We start from the raw sequence: 20,475 nt of genomic DNA on the forward strand, positions 1-20,475 counted from the left end.
CTTCTTTGGAGCGTTCCCGTGTGCACATGGATGAAAGCTCCCGTGTGAGGAGAAGCTGCTGAGGGCTTCTGAGGCCCTTTTCCAAGGGAGTCTGGGAAGTGAGTGATGTATCAAAACATCCTTATGCTGTCTCTTGGTCGGGTAGTATCCTATGGCCTATCTGGCCAGTACAGGTTGTTGTGGAAATGAAATAGCCAGTTGTCATCAGAGAGCCCAGGATGGAAGTTTCTGTCCTTGATTTTTGGTAAGCCATCTTTATTTCCCTGAGCCTCAGTACTAGTTTGGAGCTAATGTCCCTCATGAATGTGAAAGGCCCAGTCCCCAGAAAACGGTACTGTTGGGAAGAGGTGGGACCTAGGAGATGGGGCCTGGTGAAAGGAAGTCAGGTCATTGGCAAGCATGCCCTTGAGAGAAGAATGTCTCGTTTCCCATCTACTGTCAAGTCTGTGATACTCAACTCTAAGTCATTTGTTTTGGTTTTTGCGATAGGATTTCATGTAACCCAGGCTGCTGGCTTTGAACTCCCTATGTAGCTGAGGATGTGACTTTCAGATGCTGCAGTCTCTTTCCCCAAGTGCTCAGGTAACAGACAGGTGTCACCACACCGGGCACTTGGAGAGCATCTTTACCTGTTTAGGCTGTAAGCTCCCAGGATTACCCCGCCCTCCCTCCCTCCCTCCCTCCCTCCCTGCTTTGTAAACCTTGCCTCTAAGAGCCTGTTTTGCTTCCCTGTGATGTGCTTATCTGTATTTAGGGACAAACAGCACTGGCTGCAGGTTCTTTGCTACCATGAAGGGTAACTGAAGCTGGTCATCACCTCTTGTTTTATGTGCCGATGTTTTTAACACCCGTGGAGTGGCATTAAAGCAAGTACTAACGAGGTCCGGTGGTGGTCACTTCTAGTCTCAGTGCTTGGAAGGCTGAAGCAGGCAGATCACTGTGAATGCAAGGACAGCCTAGACCACAGTGAAACGTGATATCCAAAACAAAAATGAAACCACACACACACAAAAAGCATGCTACAATACTAGGGCATTGTGGTAGATGTTTCTCTGGCTACTTTCAAGTCAACTTGACACAAGCCAGAGTCATTTGTGAAGAGGGTACTTCAATTGAGAAAATGTTCCCACTTGATGAGCTTGTGGGCAAGTCTGAAGTACATTTTCTGGACTGATGTGGAAGAGTCCAGCTCACTGTGGGCAGTGCCACCCCTGAGCCGGTAATCCTGGGTTAATAAAGCTGGCTGTGGGGAGCAACCAGTAAGCAGCACCCCTCCATGGCCTCTGCATCAGCTCCTGCCTTCAGATTCCTGCCCTGTTTGAGTTCCTACCCTGACTTCCTTCGGTGATGGACTATGATGTGGAAGTGTAAGCCAAATAAACCCTTTCCTCTCCAACTTGCTTTTGTTCATGGTGTTTTATCACAGCAACTCAACCCCAAGACATATCTTTGTTTCCCTCAAAGTTGTATCATTAGTAATCATATGTATGTACATATGCATATAAGCATGTATGCATGTATATGATTTCTTACTTTTCAGAAGTTAACTCCTCAGAATATAAAATATACCATGAACCTAGATACCTAACCAGTATTGTCTGCAGAGTAAATATTTGGTGAAATGAGTTTCAGGAGCACCACAGGCTGGAACAGAGGAATGGTGCCATTGTTTGGGTTTTATGGTTTCTTTGGTTCACATGCCAGGGAATCAAACACAGGGCCTTGCACATGCTACTTACGCACTGAGCTACATTCCCAGCAGCTGCCTGGAGCTCTCCGTGTTCCTGCCTCCGTGGGTGTGTGTGTGTGTGTGTGTGTGTGTGTGTGTGTGTGTGTGTGTGTGTGTGTGTAGTTCATAGAACTGTGGAATTGGTTTTCTTCCATCTTGACATGGGTTCTGGGGAATCTTGAAATCAGGTTGCCATGTTTGCATCTCACTGGCTAACGATTTTCTTTATCCCATTCTGTCTGCCTTGTACTGACAGCATTTCATCTCTTTAGTGTGTACTTTTGATTAAACTGGTGAGGCTAAGCTTCTCATATGATCAAATATCTAAGTAGAAGTCACTGAGACATACGTAAGATGGAGAACAAACTGTTGTTGTTGAGATAGGGTCTCACAGAGGACAGAATGCCTTCCTAACCCACTGTGTGGCCAGGAATAACCATAAACTCCTGAAGTTTCCACCTTTATACCCTGAGTGCTGGGATTTCCATTGATAACTGTGGGAGGCCAGCTCCCACCTTTTAAAAGGGTTCCTATGAGGAGGAGAAAGGGATAAGAAACTTAGATAGAAAAATAGCAAAAAGAAAGACAGAAACACAGGATAGCTTCGGGAGGACCTGGATCAAAACCCAGCAGACCCTTCTTCCTCTTCAAAAGGCTTTTTATAACAATGCCAAGGGGTGGGGCAGAAGCCCTCCCCCTTGCTAGATCAAAGCACACTGCACAGCCAAGTGTAGACCCTTCCACACACCTGGTAACCACACCTGTGGTCAAATCATCCCCTTAGGCAGCCCTGCTGGGTAAACAAGCTCAGATTCTCAGACCCTGAGTAATTTGGACCTCCACAGATAACCATGTCTGGTTTATATGGTGCTAGGGATCAAATTCAGAGCCTTATGACTGAGGCGAGCACTCTACCACCTGAGCCTCATCCCAGTTTCCAAGACAGTCTTCAAGAACTACCCTTCCTGAGTTTTTCCTGGAAGGACTATGGAGTCATATCTGTAGCAGGTAGACATGCAGGCAGCTGTCCTTTCCTTTCTACACTGTCCTTGTATACCCTGAAATCAGGCAGGTAGAGCTTCTACAGTGTGCACCTGGAGGGGACGCAGGCCAGCATCCACCACTGCTCCAGGTGAATGACATATGCGATGTATCACCTGCCACTTCCATTTTAAATGGCTAAACTCTCATTTGTGGTTCTGTGACTCCCTTCTTTTGCAACTGAAGATAGGGTGGCTCCCATCAAGGTAAGAACTGCAAGGAGAGGTAGCTTCTCACACTTATGTATAAACAGGTACCAGTTTTGATTTTATTTCATCGTATTAACATACATGACACATCAAAATGAGAAATGCACAACTGGACCGTTCAACAGCTTGCTTTACTCCAAAGAACACTATATTCATATGAAACATTTATAGTCTTTCCACTCTAACTTTACAAACGGTCTAAACGGTTTCCAGCATTTCTCAGAGTCTAGTTTTGCTCACTAAAATCACTGCTTTGCATCACTGCAGAAGACTCCAGGCTTCCCTGTGCTCACATGAGGAGAGCCAACCACCACACCACCACTGTGTGCCTCAGAGGCAGCCCTTTCAGCATGGTAGCTATGATTCCCAGAACTGATAATGTGACGTTAGCGATGAAGACTGACAGCTGTAGAGTGTGACCATCAGCTACACAGAAGGACCATGGCCAGAGGGCCCTACATGATGTACGGCACAGGCAGCACACCGCCCAAAGACACTGACGCCAACTCCCTTGGTCCTCCTGGAACATCCTTAATGACGGAGCTGTGGCTTTCGCTTTTCAGTTATGTCTTGCCAGTGTGACCAGATTTTAAGAGAGTGGATTCTTACACATTTAGCGTGTGTACCAAAATTCACTGTGAAGCTTTGGGAGCTTCTGATTACATAAGAGATTTTGATGTATATCAAAAACACAGCTTGCTGAACAGAACCTCCACAGAGTGGCAATCTGCTCCCTGGGCAGTGTCTGCTCTGCCGTCATCTTAGGCCCAGACACAGCTTATCTGTACAGAACCAGTATGTCCACGAGGCTCATAACCCTCTTGATCAAGCCCTTTGGCTTCGACCCATGTCACTCTCTGCTGGTTTTAGCGATCACTATAGGAAACATTAAGTCACATCCTAGTCAAAGGACCGTCCACTTCACAAACACAGAACACCCTGAGGTATGAGTCAGCCCCTTGCTACACTTCCAGTAAAGAACCATGACCATACCTGCCCACACCCACACCCTGCTCACGTGAATTAAGGCTGGACTCTAGAGGAGAAAACTCAAGCCAGGAAGGTGAAAGGCAGATGTGTACTGTCATGAACACACTTGTTCTTACTACCTTCTATTCTCAGCTGCCAGGATTGTGTCCACACAGTGATTGTATGCCAGGGACTGAGAAACCACTGTGGTCCTCCACTCTGACATGTCCCTTCCTCAGAAAGCAGGCTGGGACAGCTTTTGAAAAGAGCTTTCCTGTATTCACAACTAAACAAAATTCAACAACTCCTTTGCAACCTTTCTAGTATGTTTTACTCAGAATAGTTCTTGCTTACCAAAGCCCATGGTAGATTTGGAAGTCTAAGAAGATTCTAGAAGTAGTACCCTTGTTGCATACCACAGGAAAAAAAGGCCACCTAAGAAATCGGTTTCCTGCTTCAAGTTTTACCTTCCCGAATCTCCCTATAGTTTTATTCCATGTCATGAAACAGAACTAAAAAGCATGTTTTGGCTGAGAACCTGAATGGGCTATCACTCCAGCTACCAAGCCCAATGATTCACATTTACCTCTAAACCAAGTCTGTGCTCAATTTAAGGATTAACAATCCCACTTTAGATAATTCTTTGATTATTATAAAGAGGGAGGGAGACTGTTTAGTGTCCCATGCCTGGCTTAAGTCTCTAAGCTACCTGACTGCCCAATCTCTAGCTATGCTGAACTCCAGTTGGTCCCCTCTTCGTTAAAGCTGAGAAGAAGGGTACATGGCAACTGCTCGTCCAGGCCCACTGGGATTTTGTGCATAGACGGTATGAATTTGTCTGGAAAGTGACAAGTTACTTACTTATTCACAATGCCTAGAAAATGGGCTCCTAGACATGGTAGTGGTGATGGCCCCAATGTCTTGTCTGAGGTACTGGATTGGTTATAAGTAGATCTAGGCAAGGCTCCTAATAGTTCATCCAGCAGAATGATGTCCATGTCCTTCAGCTGTCAATCAAGCTTGGATTTATGACTCAGCTTTAGACAGGATCATTTCTCTTGGACTTCCCACTAGGCTCTGTCCCTAAGAGGGTCTTTCCACCTGACCCACAGCTGGCTCAGTCTCAGCGCTAAGGTGCACTAGGGAAGGGCCTGGACAGAGATGAGTTCTGGAGAGCTCTGCTGCACATGAAAATGGGAGGGATTCTGCCCTCTACCATCAAAAACAAAACCCTTGCTTTTGTGGGAACAAGATGTGCAATTCACTGAACAGAATCTCTTCTCCTGTCTGGGGGACTTCTAACATCTACCCTCCCACTCTTCTGAGAGCATTAGCTGTTCTCAGTGCAGGTGTTGAGAGAACAGCTGTGTTGATCCGTCTTTTGCTTTTACACCATAGCTCTATATTCCAAAAATAGATATGTATATCCTATACATATTTCAGATTTACAGGGAATATTTTTGTGAACAAGAAACAAAACAAAACAAAACGTCAACAGAAGTTGCATGGGTCTTTCTTCTCAGGAGACCTCAATGATTTCCATGCTGCCTGAGAAGCTAGACTGACTGCCCACTTTCCCCAGCTCTTCCCTTGACCTGGTCTCTGACATGATGCTCTCTCCAAATTCCATTTGGCAGCTCCTGCGCTTAAACTGCTTCTCAAAGGGGCTCTCTTCATGCCAGCTCCGTCTCGAGTCAGCTCTGTCACCGGGCTTCTGCCGCCTACGAACAGAGTAGACTTGGTCGCTGCAAGTGGGCAGCTGGCTACAGCTGTAGGCAGAGTAACTGGTGTTGCCTCCATAGATGGCTGAAGCAGAGTAGAAGTGTGAAGGCTCTGTGGCAAAATACCAACTATTGGTCAGGGAGGGGGCAGAGGATTGGGGAGCCAGAATATCCGAATGCCAGCCCTTGAGACCATGCCCTGCAGCGGACTTGGTGAGGTGTTGCTGGCTGGTGGAAAGGCCGAAAAGAAAGTTAGTGTGGTAATTGTCCTCTACACTCCCACTCCGATGTAGCGGTGAGAAGAAGGACCTCTGGGTGGCCCCACCACTGCTGGTTCGCACTGAGTGCAACCTCTTGCTCTGGCTCTCTGAAGGCCTGCTGAGTTGGGGCTGCTTGGGGACGTGGGCCTCCTCCTTATCTGGGCTGGTCTCTGGAGTCTGCTCTGATACCTCCTGAACAGGGGAGAACTGGCAGAGCTTGTTGGTCCCATCCAGTGTGGCAGAAGGTTTGTAGTATTCCAAAGCATCCTCTGATGAGAAGCCATGTAAAGATGCTGCCACACTGGCTGAATACGAAACCGATTTGATATCAAGAGAGAAGGAACGCTTGAGCTTATTGCTGTCTTCCAGCTTCTCCGAGGCCAGCTGGAGCCCGCTGAACGCCTGTACCAGTGGACTGTCCTCTAAGAGGGAAGGCTGTAAGCTGGGCACACTGGCAGGATGCACAAGCCTTTGCCCTGCGGCCTCTGAGGTCGAGCTGGCACAGGGTGGACTGAGAGCCAGTGCACTCTTCCATCCGCCCTCCGAGGCTGCAGGCTCACTGGGTTTGTCCAGGTGCAGCAGCTTGAGTTTGCTCTTTGGCCCTGACACTCCAGTCTGTTTCTTAATCGTCTTCTCAAAGTCCATGAGTTGGCCCAGAAAATTAAAGTTCGGAGATATGGTAGGTCTTTTTTCTTTCACAAATCTATAGAGAGGACAAAGCAAACCCCTGAATTTTACAACTGCACTTTGTCTTGAGGACACTAAGAGCAAGTGACAGGACATTACTATACCTTCCCAATGCTTTGGAAGAGAGTGCATTTCTAAGTCCAGCATCAAGGTGGAGAACACCTTACTAGGGGAGCTGTGGCATGGTAGGGTGCAGCCTCCAGGTGGTTCCTTATTTCTAAGAAGCCAAGGCTTCCAAAGCAGTCAGTAAGAGGACGAGTTGCTCAACCCCGCGCCCTGCCACACACACTGGCCAGCCCAGCAGTGCGAAGCCATTCAGCAGCATCAACACTCCAGGATCCCCTCCTGAGCTCCCACACTCAGGTCTCAAGACAGTTCCCACAAAGATGGCACCAGACGGCAGTGAAGAGCGCTCACTACGAAGGGTCTCTGGTGCTAAACCCTGTCCTGCTGCGCCGAGTTGTTCAGTCCTCACCCTGCTTATCTAGACCAGGTCAAAAGTCCCGAGGTTTAGTGGTCCCACAGTGAACAAAGCTACTCAGTGATGGAGCTGGTTTCAAAGCCTCGACTGTCTAATGCCTGGGCCCATTTTTGTGGCCACCATGTTAAAAATTTCGTCAAGACATAAAAACTCACAGAATAAAACTATAATGTGGTATGAGGGTGTGGGCTTTCCCTGCTGGCTTCAGCCTAGGCAGAAGGGCGACAGGGACAGAGGCCTCACTTGAGAGAGCTAGTGCAGAAAAGAGGACCATCTCCTCCAACAAGACAGGCTGTCTAAGCAGCTCATTTCTTTATTCCAGAATTTATAGTTTGAGAAATTCAAATATTTAAAAAAGCCAACCTAGTATATCTATATTCTTATTCTTTTTCATATGAAAACCAAATACTTCTTGCCAACAGGGCATGCAGTGAACTCAGACTCATTTGTCACCAGAGAAGACACCAGTTCTCAGTGGTCCTGCCACTTTCTGCCTTTCCCACTGAGACGAACGGAGAAAGCAGCCTAGTCAGAATTACTACCTACAGAACCTTGCCAGTTAGACAGGACAGGAAGTTTTGTTCAGACTCTATACGTGAGTGCATCAGGCTTCTTCACCTCGGAAGTACAATCAAGCAGAATGGACTCTGAGGAGCACTGTCAATCAGAAAAGGCCATGCTTCTCTAGCAAAAAAAGAGAAATAAGCTCTCCTAATCTAGTGTCACTAAAAAGCAGCTGAGGATGAACACCACACATTAGCGAGAACTACAGCTAAGCAGAACTGTTCTCTTTCTCAGACTCTGCAAGACCATGAGTCACCAGGAACCTGTGACGAGTGTGACCCAAATCATCTTGGTCTGCCTTCATCTGGCCACCCACCTTCATAGCTCTTCCTGTTGCAGGGAAAATGAAAAGCATGTCCCATAAGACATGCTCCTGTCTGTACCTGTAAGCCTCATCTAGAGACATGTCCATCCTCTTCATGATGTAGGCAATAGCAATGGTGGCGGAGCGAGAGATCCCAGCTAAGCAATGAACCAGCACACAGCCATTGGAAGCTTTTGCTTTCTCTGTGGAAGCAAATTTAAGAAAGGTCACTAGGAATCTCTTCAGTAAGGAAATCTTATACTCAGCATTACTCTGAATGTTACTGTCCATGTCTTCACCTGAGACTTCAAAGCAGGTCTGTCTCACCTGTGTAGCCTCCTAGTTATCTTTTAGCATTGTTTATCAGGAGGAAGGGGAAAGGCAGTGATCTTGCCATTAAGGTCCCAAAGGGTTATTAATAAGCAATGAGTTACTACCTCAGACTGCTTGGCTCTTCTCTCAGAACTTTCGCCATGTAGAGTGTATGTGTGCAGGAATCCATGGAAGACAAGTCAACCTCAGTCGTCACTCCTCAGGTGTACTTTGTTTTTCAGACAGTACTTCACTGGCCTGGAACTCACCAATAGGCTAGGTAGTTGGCAGGCGAGCCAGCAAGCCTCAGGGCATTCTCCTGTCTCTGCCTCCCCAGTAATGGGATTATAAGCAAGCACCACCAAGCCCATCATTTTCACATGGGTTCTGGGGACCAGACTTGGGTCCTCAGGCTTGCACAGCAAGCCCTTTAACAGGCTGAGCATCTCCCCAGCTATTTGCTTAACTCAAAAATCATGAATACACTAGACCAGAGCTCTCTAATAGGAAGCAGGAGTTACTAACATATTGCATCATTTTAATTCCCCGGAACATATGCAAGAGACTCATGGATACATTAGAAGCAAAGCCAGGGGGATTCACACAGGGCTGCCCTCTTTGCTGATGAGGAGCTTCAAAAGCTTACATGTAGGAACAGATGACATTATCCCAAATGGCCTGGAAGCAACTACCATGACTGATTCTGTTCTGAACAACTACACATGTGCTCAGCCATAAAGCTGTTGCCATGTGGCCAAATCCTTCCCTTTTCATTTATTAGTTAAAGCTGAGGTTAATTTTTTAAGGCAGGGTTTTTCTGTATAGCCCTGACTGTCCTGGAACTCACTCTGTAAAACAGGCTGGCCTTGAACCCAAAGATCTACCTGCCTCTGCCTCCCATCTGCTGGGATTAAAGGCATGAGCCACCACCACTGGTGGCGAGGTTAAAATTCTTAAAATTATGAGAACACAAGGGACCTGCACTGGCTCCTGAACAGAAAGCTGCTCCAGGCTCACAGCCTGTGATACAGACTTCTAGTAGACATGATTTCTTATTCATTATATACTAAGCAATTTAAGAGTACACAAAGAATAAGCAACAAACAGCGTCCCTGCTGAAAAAGGGAGTCAAACAGGAACAAATGAACACAATCTACACTGACACCCAGAACCAGGCTAACATAAGTAACACCCGGGCCTGTGTGGAACTCCTGTATCATCAGCCACCAGCACTGATCTTCTACTCCGTATTCTCTCTTTTTCTTGGGTTAGAGCTTCAAAGCTAAGGTTTCCACCTAATGGCAATTCTAGTTCTCTGTCATAGCCACTGGACTTTTCCTATAATTTGATTCTTCTCCCCTTTTTTTCTATCTCAAGTATATGGATGAATGTGTATATGTTGATCCCAATCCCCAGCTGGAAGCTGCTCCAAATCATGATGGGAAGCAGGCTTGGAAGGTCTAAGAGAGAAATGCAGTGTAGACCACTGCCTAGCATGTTTAAAGCTCCAAATTCCATTCCCAGCATGCACACTAAAATAATTTGGTTTCAGTTTTCCTAATTTGAGTGTATTTTCTTTTACTGCTAATAATGATCTGGGGCTGGAGAGGTGGTTCAGAGTACTTGTTGCTCTTGCAGAGGACTGGGGTTTGGCTCCCAGCATCCACACTGCAACTGTGTGTAACTCTAGCTGCAGAGTATTTGATCCCCTCTTCTGACATCCCCAGCACCAAGCACATACACACATGTAGGTAAAACATGCATAAAGATAAATCCAAAAAAATCTAAAATAAAATTTTAAAATAATTATTATCTTAAAAAATAGACTAGCCGGGCACTAGTAGCACATGCCTTTAATCCCAGCACTTGGGAGGCAGAGCCAGGCAGACAGATCTCTGTGAGTTCAAGGCCAATCTGATCTACAGAGTGAGATCCAGGCCAGGCACCAAAACTACACAGAGAAACCCTGTCTCAACACCCCCCACCCCCAAAAAAAGACTATAAGAATCTATCATGGTCCTGTTCTCACACTCCTCAATGGCTCAAATACTAGCAATATTATACAAGCAGTTAATACTGTCTGGCACATATTTTTAAAAGATTATTTATTTTTAAAAATGGGGGAAATGGCAAGAAGGTTCAGCAAGTAAAAGTGTTCGATGCATAAGCCTAACAACCCGAGTTTGATCCCTCGAATCCACAGTGGAAGGAAAGAACCAGCTCCCCAACGTTGTCCTCAGCCTCCACATGTGTGGTTGCATACGTGTGCCCACACTCATGATTCATACATACACAATAATAACAATAAAATTAAATTAAAAATTTTGAAGGAGGTTGCAAAGAGATAAAACTGACAGTCATACAGCCACAGCCCGAGTATCAATGAAGCCACATAAACAAAGGAGATGCTGTGTCCAAGTAGAAGGTGAAAGCTGACCTGGATTGTCCTGACCTCCACACATGCACCATGTCACATGTCTGCTGTGTCACACACATGCTTATGTCCAATACATACAAGTAAACAGGTATTTTTTAGAACCCTGACAGTAACATGCATTACAATATTGATGATACATTTCCTTTCCCCTTCGGTTTTCTGTATTGTGCTCATGCTGTTTTTACAACCACAATTCAGCTGATAATTTTTAAAATTAAATATAAAAGTGCTTATTCTAGAGTGGGTTCATCTGCACATAGGTCTTGACAGAGTGTGAACCCAAGTCTTGGCGTGGAAGTCACACACAAAGACCTGGCAGAGAAGGCCAGGACCATCATGCACAGGAAAGCCCTATCAGTCCTGAACGGGGCACTCAGAAAGCAGTCTACCTTGGCCGGCACTCACCAGCCATGCAAGAAATAACTGGAGGTGGCTGCACCCGTGGGAGCAGGTGTTGGGGCGGGGCTCCTCGGGAATGTTAGGCTAAGACACATTTCTGTGTAGGAAATTCAGGAGCCGCTCCAAGTTCTGGAGTGAGGAACAAGAAGACAGCGATGGAGAAACTGGAAATAACAGCAAGTTAGAACTGCAGAAATCCAGGGACAATGTGTAGGTTTAAAAAAGTACAGAAACCTTTGCTCTAACAACAACATAGACAAAAGGAGAGGGCTGAGAAGTTAAAAACTGAGGACGGACTGACAGTGAGGAGTCGGAGAGCTCATAAAAGGAAGTAATGGCCAAGGTCAGTTAGATCTACAGACAGGGAGTATTGTCAGTCAGAGAGGGTAGCCTGGGCCTGTAGTCCCAGCTACCTGGGAGGAACGTCTGGGCCCAAAGTCTGAAGCCAGCCTCAGCGGCATAGCAGGAACCTGTCTCAGAGAAAGCAAGGGTAGAAAAAAGAAAACTATAAACATTTCTTCAGAGCTACCTCTGAGCTGAGTACTTTGTAAAGTGTTTGGTGCATGTAGATTATCTGCTTTAATCCTCACACCTTCCCGACAAATTAGGTCTATTACCTTCAGCCTCTCTTTCAGCAAACAGGCACACAAGAGTTTTAAGTTAGTTACACACAATCACTTAACTGATAACCAGGGAAGAAGGACTCAAAGTTTGGCTCCAAAGTACATCCTTTTAATCAACTCTCTATGTTGCCTCAGAGCAGAATCATAGACTTAGTGGGGGTGGGGTTGAGCAGGAGCTTGGATCATGTCTCTGAATCAACATGACATGCAATGGAAACATTAATCACAACTGTCTTCTTTTTATTTAAGGGCAAAAAAAAATTGAATATACTTCTTAGAGGTGCAATGAGAAAGTATTAGTTGAAAGAATTTTCTTTATGATTGTTTTAATGTGATACAGACTAGCTTCTGTTCATGCATGTGCAAGCATGTGCTGGAATTTCGCTGGATTCAAAACTACTTGAAACTATTGATGCATAGACTGAGGCTCAGGAAATCCTGTAACATAAAATGACTTCATATGTAATGGGATGTTTTCACAGGACCTGACTTTTCCCAGGGAAAACACAGGACCAAGTATGAGGGATTATCAGCCAGATTCATCAAATGTTTTCAAAAGATTTGAAAAGTGGGAGGGTGGGGGTTAGTTCTGAAAGCTTAACTGATTTTTAAATACTTGCAACACATAATCATAGATCTCGAGAGGCTTAACCTTGGTGCTGTTAAAAGTTAGCTAGCAGGTCACAAGGCCAATCCCTTAGGAGTAGCATGGCACATGTCACCTTGACCATGAGTAAGTAAGCAACATCATGTGCTGCTTTCAGACTAAAATCTCTAAAAGAGGCAAAAAGGGAGGGAGTAGCTATACCTGTCTGTGACATTGTGATTCAAAGGCTTGGACCCTTTGTCATAGTTACGTACCAATGAAATCCACAGACTTGTCCAACCAGGGCAGAATTTTTTCACAAAAGCTGTCATTCACAGGCACTCGCAGGAAGTGAGATTCAGGTATGAAGTCAGGCTTTGGACAAGTATTGCTGGCATTTAACACATAGCCAATCCCATTCTGTTGCATCAGCTCCTATAGAGGGAAAGAACAATTAAAGAAACTAATTGTACTAAGAATCATTTTGAAAGATTGATGCTTAATACTATGACAAATATTACCAGTTTCTTTGCAATAGTTATTCACATAGTGAAATCCAAAAATCCAATGAAGTGACATTTACATATTCACAGTTGAAAGTGAAAACAATTATGGACATTCAAAGCCATTTAAAATCATATGCCTGAAGAGCAACCACACATGGTCAATACAGTCAAGTCTCAGTTGTCTCCACTGCTAGAGAGAAGCAGAACAAAGAATACAAGGAAACAACAGTGCATACAGCTCTCTTCCCACATGACCAGGCTGGGTGTTCTCGAAGATGCAGGCCTGGGCATTCTTGTTGCTTGGCTTAAACAATCTTTCTGAAGGCTGTACTTATTTATGTGAGTTTATACCTACTGGATACTGGGATGTCCCACAGACTTTTCACATTCAAACACAGCATCCTTCTCTCTTTTTGTCCTAACTCCTGCTTTCTCTCATCCCAACACTGATGAAAATGATACACTGAGAACATCCACCCTGCCAGCTGGCAAGAAAATACTACATGGCTCTTTTTTCTTCCTCGTAATCTCAATTACTTCTTCCATTCATTCTCTCTCTTCTCTCTATTCCCATCCACCATTCAGTGATCAGTCCTCAAGATAACTTTTTTAAAAAGCCACTAGGGAGCTCCTGATGTGTGGGGTGTATTTCCCCTCCAAACCATATTCTTTACAACAACTAGGGTAATATTTTTTTTCTTTTTGAGACAGTGTCTTGCTGGGCATCCCAGCCTGGTCTCAAACTCCACACTCAAATGATTCTCCAGCCTCAGCCTCCAAAGTATCTGGGACTACAGGCACATGCAACCACACTCCGCTAATCTTTCTTACAACTAAGAGTAGGCTAAGTGCTCCTGATATACACAATCCCATAGCATGGCATGTGTACTCACCCACCCTTCTGTGTTTAGAAGGCTCTGCTCCCGTCTTCTTCCCACTTTTCCCACTCAGCCTGACCTTATCTATGAATTCCTTCTCATGGACACACAACCATTCCAAGCTCCATTCTTGTAGAGTGCTGTGTTCACAGCATTATAACAACTCAGCATTGTATACTGTGTTAACAGTTAACTCCTGTCTCCCTATTACACAGTGAAACAATGAATAAGGTCATGTACTGATCTTGTTCTCCTGTGTAACTGCACTAACAGGAATCTGTCATTTGATAAACACATCTACCACTGACCCAATGAGTAGGCAAGCAGAAGCAGCCCCGCTCTGATGAATCTTCCCAGTGCTGCCTCTAAGGACATCTTCTAAGCCTGGATTATTACTCTAAGCAACCCTGGTCATTTCTTCTTTTTCTTGGAATACCACCTTTTTTACACTTTTCCAACTACTTTAAAGACAAATGGTAGTTTCCTTCCTGTTTACCTTTCTGAAACATACTGGATCTCCTCTTCATTTTGCACACTTGGTATAGTAAGTGTATTTTATTTTGTACAAAGGATACAGATTGTCTGTATAACCCTTTCTCATTTCTGAGATAACATCAAGAAACACCTTTGGCCTTCTAGGATTGACCAATCCCTTCTTTACACCAGAGCACAAGGCCCCTGGTGGGCTCATCTGCTCCAATTAAGCTCAGGATCAGACCATGAAGATCTTAATGGTGTTCATCACAACCTTTAATATCCAGTGCTTGGGGCAGAGGGACACTCGTTTTTTCTGTAGGTGAACCACAGATACCCTGGGTTTAACTAAGTACCATCTGACTCACTGCAGGCCCAGTATGTACCTGGTAAGGAGACCAAAGAGACCCACTAGAACTCAATCAGCCTCTGAGGCTTTTCTTACTAATGTCCTTAAGGAACCACACTATACTTCTTTCTCTTCTTTGCCAGTAGTATTAATTACTAAGTTACATTATGTTAAAGCAAAAGGAGGGGACTGGAGAGGCGGCTTAGCAATTAAAAGCACTTTTTCTTGTAGAGGAAGGAGGTTCTATTCCCAGCACCCATGTGACTCACAATCATCTCTAACTCCAGTTCTAGGGACTCTGGCCCCTCTTCTGAACTCCGTGGACACTGAGCATACTCATGGTACATATTTATACATGCAGGCAAAACTCTCACATATATAAAGAATAAGTGAAGCTTTTTGTTTTGTTTTGTTTTTCGAGAAAGGTTTCTCTAAGTAACATTGCTGGCTGTCCTGGAACTTGCTTTGTAGACCAGCCAGGCCTCGAACTCACTGAGATCCGCCTGCCTTTGCCTCCCAAGTGGTGGGATTAAAGGGGTGCGCCACCACCACCTGGCCTATTGTTGTTGTTGTTGTTGTTTTTTAAGAAGCAAAGGGAAATAGTGGCAGAGTGTTCTATCTACCGACTCAGTAATGAAGATATAGACTTTTTAGAAAGGCTGGACACACTTGCTTTAACATTGCTAAGGACAAAATATGCTGCATGTCATTAACGGCCATAGAGAGAATAGAGCAAGTGCCTGACATGTAGCCTGATAATCCACATGTTACAGAAATGACAATTTAACCTATATTCAAAAATACTTGTGGAGCACCTTTGTTAGAGGACTATTAATAGAACACTGTGATATATGGTACATATTAAGAAGATGACATCTCAAATATTAAAGAGACAATACCTACTATGTGCCAGGCACCATACTAAACATTTACTAGTTTTGCTGAACCTCACACTTTCTGTGTGATATGTGCTATTATCATCTCCATTACAAATGCGAAAACTGAGGCTTGGAGGTTCTTTATTTCCCAAGTCTCACCTCCACACACTGGTCCTACCCTGCTAGAAAACAGTACCAAATGAAAGATTCAAATCCAAACATACTCATCTCCAGAAACTACTCTTTCAGTCCCCATAATACACTAAACTTAAGTTCCTTCTATAGCAAATTAACCTGAACAAGAAAGCAACAATTCCAGAAACCCACGAACTAAGTGTTATGGTGCCTTCCTGTAATCTTAGTGCTGAGCAAGGACAGACAGACATCCCTGGAGCTCCCTGGCCTACTGGTGAGTGACCCAGTCTCAGAAAGCAAGGTAGATATCACCTAAGGAATGACGCCCAAAGTTGACCTCTGGCCTCCACTCACATCACTCAATTCACCCACTCCCACACAATCTCCTTATAAAACCTATTACCAGCTGCTACCTGAAATTCCTTTGGGAATAAGATAGAACTTTATAATAAAACAAGACCAAATTTGAAAACAAAAGGCAAACCAAGTACTAACGTGCCACGTAAAATGAAAATGTAATCTGACTACCAAGTTAAGCTGCATAGGGCCTGCGTGTGTAGATCTGTAGTTAGGACATCAGTGGGAGTGTCAGTTAAAGAAGGAAATCATGAAGGAGGACACATACTTGAAATGTGATCTCGAGCTTAAAATTACATATTAAATAATTTATACGGAACATGAAAACAGGAGCAGGGCCATGTGGGAAAGGGCGAGAACTTACTGTGCAGAACAGAGGACAAAGATGGTTTGGCCAAAGTACACAATACATTTGAGTGAAAATGTCTTCATAAAACCTACCATACACAATTAAACAGAATTCCAGGTCAGCTTGGGTTAAAAAAATTAGTAAAACAAATGTACATTAACACACTAATTTCTAATGCAACTTCTCTCCTTAGCTGAGTAGTTTTTAGGAAACCACACTAAATGCAACTATCTGTTTTTAGTTTTTGAAAAAAAGCAAGATCTCACAAAGGGCTGGAGATGTAGCTCAGTGGTAGAAAGGTTGCCTAGCATATATGAGGCTCTGGGTTTTATTTCTATTACCAAAATAAATAAATAGATAGATAGATAGATAGATAGATAGATAGATAGATAGATAGATAGATAGTAAATAAAAGGAAGAAGGAAAACAAAGAACTTAGGAAACAATGTCAGTTCAGACATCTCTCCATTACGAATACCTCCCAAATATTTATGGCTGCTAATTTAGCTGAGGTCATACAAAAACAAGTCTCTTCTCTCATTCTTATTCCATCAGACCATGACTATTTTAATTAATGTACATAATTATAATAGCAAGCAGACTAGCCCAGACAGGTCTGAGGGCAAACAACTGACTCTGGTAAGTACACTATTCAAACAGGGTGGCAGGTGTGCTGCAGGAAAGCCCACAGCTAGCCTGAGGGCACAAGGACGTCACAGTGAATCTCTGATGTTAGGTGAATAAGTTTTAGGAGTTCACTACAGCTCTATTAGTTGTTCTCTTGATTGATATTTCTTTAATATTTTGGTGAATGTGCATATAAGTGGCTGACAGGGTATATTAATTTAATATTTTTTTTATTTTCATGTGTGGGTTTATGTATACAACATGCAAGCAGATGCCCATAGAGACCAGAAGAGGGTGTCAGATCCCCTGGAACTATAGATAGAGGCAATTGTAAGTCAACCATGTAGGTGCTGGGGACCAAATCTAGGTCCTCAGCAAGGATAGTAAATTCTCTTAACTGATGAACCATCTCTCCAGCCCAAGGCACTGTAATTTTTTGTTGGTATATTTATGAAGAATAAGTAAGTATTTTGTGAAATGATTATTCTTCCACATAAATGGGTGCTAATGCCTTTGTTATAAATTAGATACATTTATGTAATTTTCATTTTATTTTGCCACATCATATAAAATATATGCAACTGAATAATTACTCTGTTCTGTAATTAAACAGTAAAATCTTTAAGCTTCTAGAGAGTAGTCATCTTACACTGTTATTTAGCTTGGACTTTGAACTACTGCTAATATGTGCCCGTCCAGTGATAAGATAAACCTCTGGTCTTCAATACTTTCTGACATCACGGTGCTTGAGTTCTTTGGACTCAGCTTCACTGCTTACTCGCATGACCTCTAGCCTACCATCTATTAGCTACAAAGCTTACAAAATTGCCATTGCCTGAACCCACTCTTGGACACCCTTACCCTCTTTCCTGTTCACTCTCTTATTCCACTACACCCAGAACCCTTCAGCCCTTCACTCTGATGATCCTACTCACTTTTCCTGTTCTTCATCCCCACAGAATCTGCCTTCTTTGTCCAACTTCAACTCCAGAGGCAATTGCTACAACCACTCCCTTGCTTCTGTCCTCAAGTCCTTTGCCGCTGTATCACTTCTTCATGCTCGTCAGCTCTAATTACTAGGTAACATCAATCCTCCACTGAATCTGCAAGTGTGCTCATGGAGCTGCACAGGGCTATGGGAAACCTTAGCAATGTCACCTGCTTTCACTTTTGATTCAGACTCCTCAGCAGTCAAGGCATTCCCTAACGATGTGCTTTCCCCCTCTTGTGCCATCCCACCCACTTCCCTTCCCCTCAAAACTTCCACTATATTTCTGCTCATCCTTACTCTCAGCTGAAAACTCTCGTTTTCCTGCTACATGGGAAAGTTAGACCAATTACAGGCAAATTTCATTCCATCCACCACATATACCTTCTACCAGCACACACATCTGTATCTTCCCAACTGTTGTTACAGATGACCAGCCAATGTCCATAAGGTCAGTCCCTCTGCTTGCTTAGTAAATTCAATCTCTTCTTATTCAAGGATATGATTTCAGCAATTGTTGGCCTTTCTTCTACATCAATTCTCTACTCTCTTGGATGATTTCCTCTACTAACAATCAAACAAGTATTTCTCCCATCTTAAAAATATTTCTTTGCCTTAGGCTCCTCTTTTTAGCAAAATTCCTTGGAAGAGTTGCTTATGCTGGCATCTCCATTCCTTTCTGCTTATTACGTCTTGCGCCCATTTATCCCACAAGCTTTCCCATCCCTCTAACAAGACACAGATCATAAATTACCCTAGATCTCCATGTTGCTCTATCCAATGGCCAATTCTTAGCTTTCATCTTTCTTGACCTACAGCACCATCTCTCACACTTAATTAGACCCTCTTCCTGGAAAATATCATTCACTTGCTTCCTGGGCTACTAGTCTCCATTTCTTTCCTGCTTCGCATTTACTTCTAAGAATACTTTGTTGAATACTTTTTAGGTCCCCAGACTTTCAGTGCTAATTGCCCTATGGCTTAATCTACTCCATTTAGATTTTCTTAATGATCTTATATTTATGATACTAAATACTGTCCACATGCTAATGACTCAACTTTGTCCCTCCTGTTTCAAAGGACTCATTCTGATTCAAAGCCCCACCTGACTCCCCAGCATGTCCACCTGGAAGTTTAGTAGGCATCATGAACTTGGTGTGTCCGTCACTGAGCTGTACTTGCCAGCTGCATCTCCTTTCTCCTTGACATGCCACACACACTCCTGCCATCTAGTCTACCAAAAAACTCAGAGCTTTGCCTTCAAATCTAGCCAGAATTCAACCACTTGTCACTCCTGTTACCAACTGGATTCCAACCACTATCAGACTACCAGGCCTGCTTTGTGGCCATTCTGCTTCTGCTGATAGGTCACACCACCTGTTTTCAACACTGGCACTGAAGTGACTTCAGAAAATCATGCCCTATTTCTCCCAGAGGAAATCTTTACGAGGTCTCAATGTACAGTCTCGCCCTCCTCCCAGTCTTTCTCTCTGGCCAAGCTCCCATGCTCATTCTGTTTCAGCTACACTAGTCTCCTCTGCTATTTTCCTGGTGGCTTCTTCTGCCTGTGTTGCTCTTCTCTAGATAGCCAAGTGATTTGCTCTTTGACCTCTCTCAGGTGTTTGTTTAAATCCATCTCAGTCTCAGTGAGACTTACTTTTTTTTTTTTTTTTTTTTTTTTTTTTTTTGGTTTTTCAAGACAGGGTTTCTCTGTGTAGCTTTGCGCCTTTTCCTGGAACTCACTTGGTAGCCCAGGCTGGCCTCGAACTCACAGAGATCCGCCTGGCTCTGCCTCCCGAGTGCTGGGATTAAAGGCGTGCGCCACCACCGCCCGGCTGAGACTTACTTTTATCACCCCTTTTCATTAAAAACCATACCCCACGGAAACTCCCAACCTCTTACCCTATTTCCTTCAGGGTACTTATCTCCATAAGCATTTATCACCATAAGACACAGGTAATAAATATGGATTGCACTATATAATTTACCTGTTTACTCCATTACTGTCTCTTCTCTTTTACAGATGTTATCTCCAGTATTGAGAATACTATTTGGCAAGCAGTAGAGACTCACTATTTGATGAATGAACTATTATCCTTAAAATGACTAAAATCATAATCTAGTAACTGTTTTATTAGTATCTTTTGATGAAGATCTCCATAAATGTTTCTTAAACACTTTCATTTAGGAAGCCATAATAAAATGTCATTAAACTATGATCCAATCTTTCATAACTTATGAGAGACTGTTTTACCTGGTTTCCCAGATTTATTTAGAAAAAAAAAGGTATTTCTGAGTAAAATTAACAGCATAGGGAAAAAAACATTTTAGCAGCTATGTTGAGGTAATTTTTTAAGGACAAGGTAAATTGCCTGCATCAGGTTGCAACTGTTTACAAATAAAGTTATAAGTATTTGAAAATAATCATGTAGCGCTTATCACAGATCAAGGTGCTCTATAAGCATGCTCTGAAGCATGAAGAGCAGGCCATTCCATCAACAAATGAACAGTCTATAAGGCAGTTAGTTGCATAAATATCAACACAAAGAGGAGTCTGGTGTATATGGCAGAGCAGACCAATCAAAACAGCACTGGAGTAAAGCCAAAATGAA

General features: G+C 43.7%; 1 protein-coding gene across 6 annotated transcripts in view; it reads right to left on the reverse strand.

Annotated features, from left to right (window-relative positions):
• Positions 1-1,511: 1,511 nt before the first annotated feature.
• Positions 1,512-20,475, reverse strand: part of Dusp16 (dual specificity phosphatase 16) — a 120,420-nt gene continuing 101,456 nt past the window's right edge. For all 6 annotated transcript variants that reach the window (XM_052720192.1, XM_052720191.1, XM_052720190.1 and 3 more), the window contains 3 exons: positions 12,598-12,757; positions 8,045-8,168; positions 1,512-6,632 (listed from right to left, as the gene is read on the reverse strand). In XM_052720192.1, the coding sequence (XP_052576152.1) occupies positions 5,468-6,632; positions 8,045-8,168; positions 12,598-12,757 (1,449 nt within the window). In that variant the 3' untranslated portion in view covers positions 1,512-5,467. The remainder of the gene's footprint in view (positions 6,633-8,044; positions 8,169-12,597; positions 12,758-20,475) is intronic.

Source organism: Peromyscus californicus, unplaced genomic scaffold, assembly GCF_007827085.1.
Source record: "Peromyscus californicus insignis strain IS unplaced genomic scaffold, ASM782708v3 Scaffold_6__1_contigs__length_162567912, whole genome shotgun sequence".
In the NCBI taxonomy this organism is placed as follows: Eukaryota; Metazoa; Chordata; class Mammalia; order Rodentia; family Cricetidae; genus Peromyscus; species Peromyscus californicus.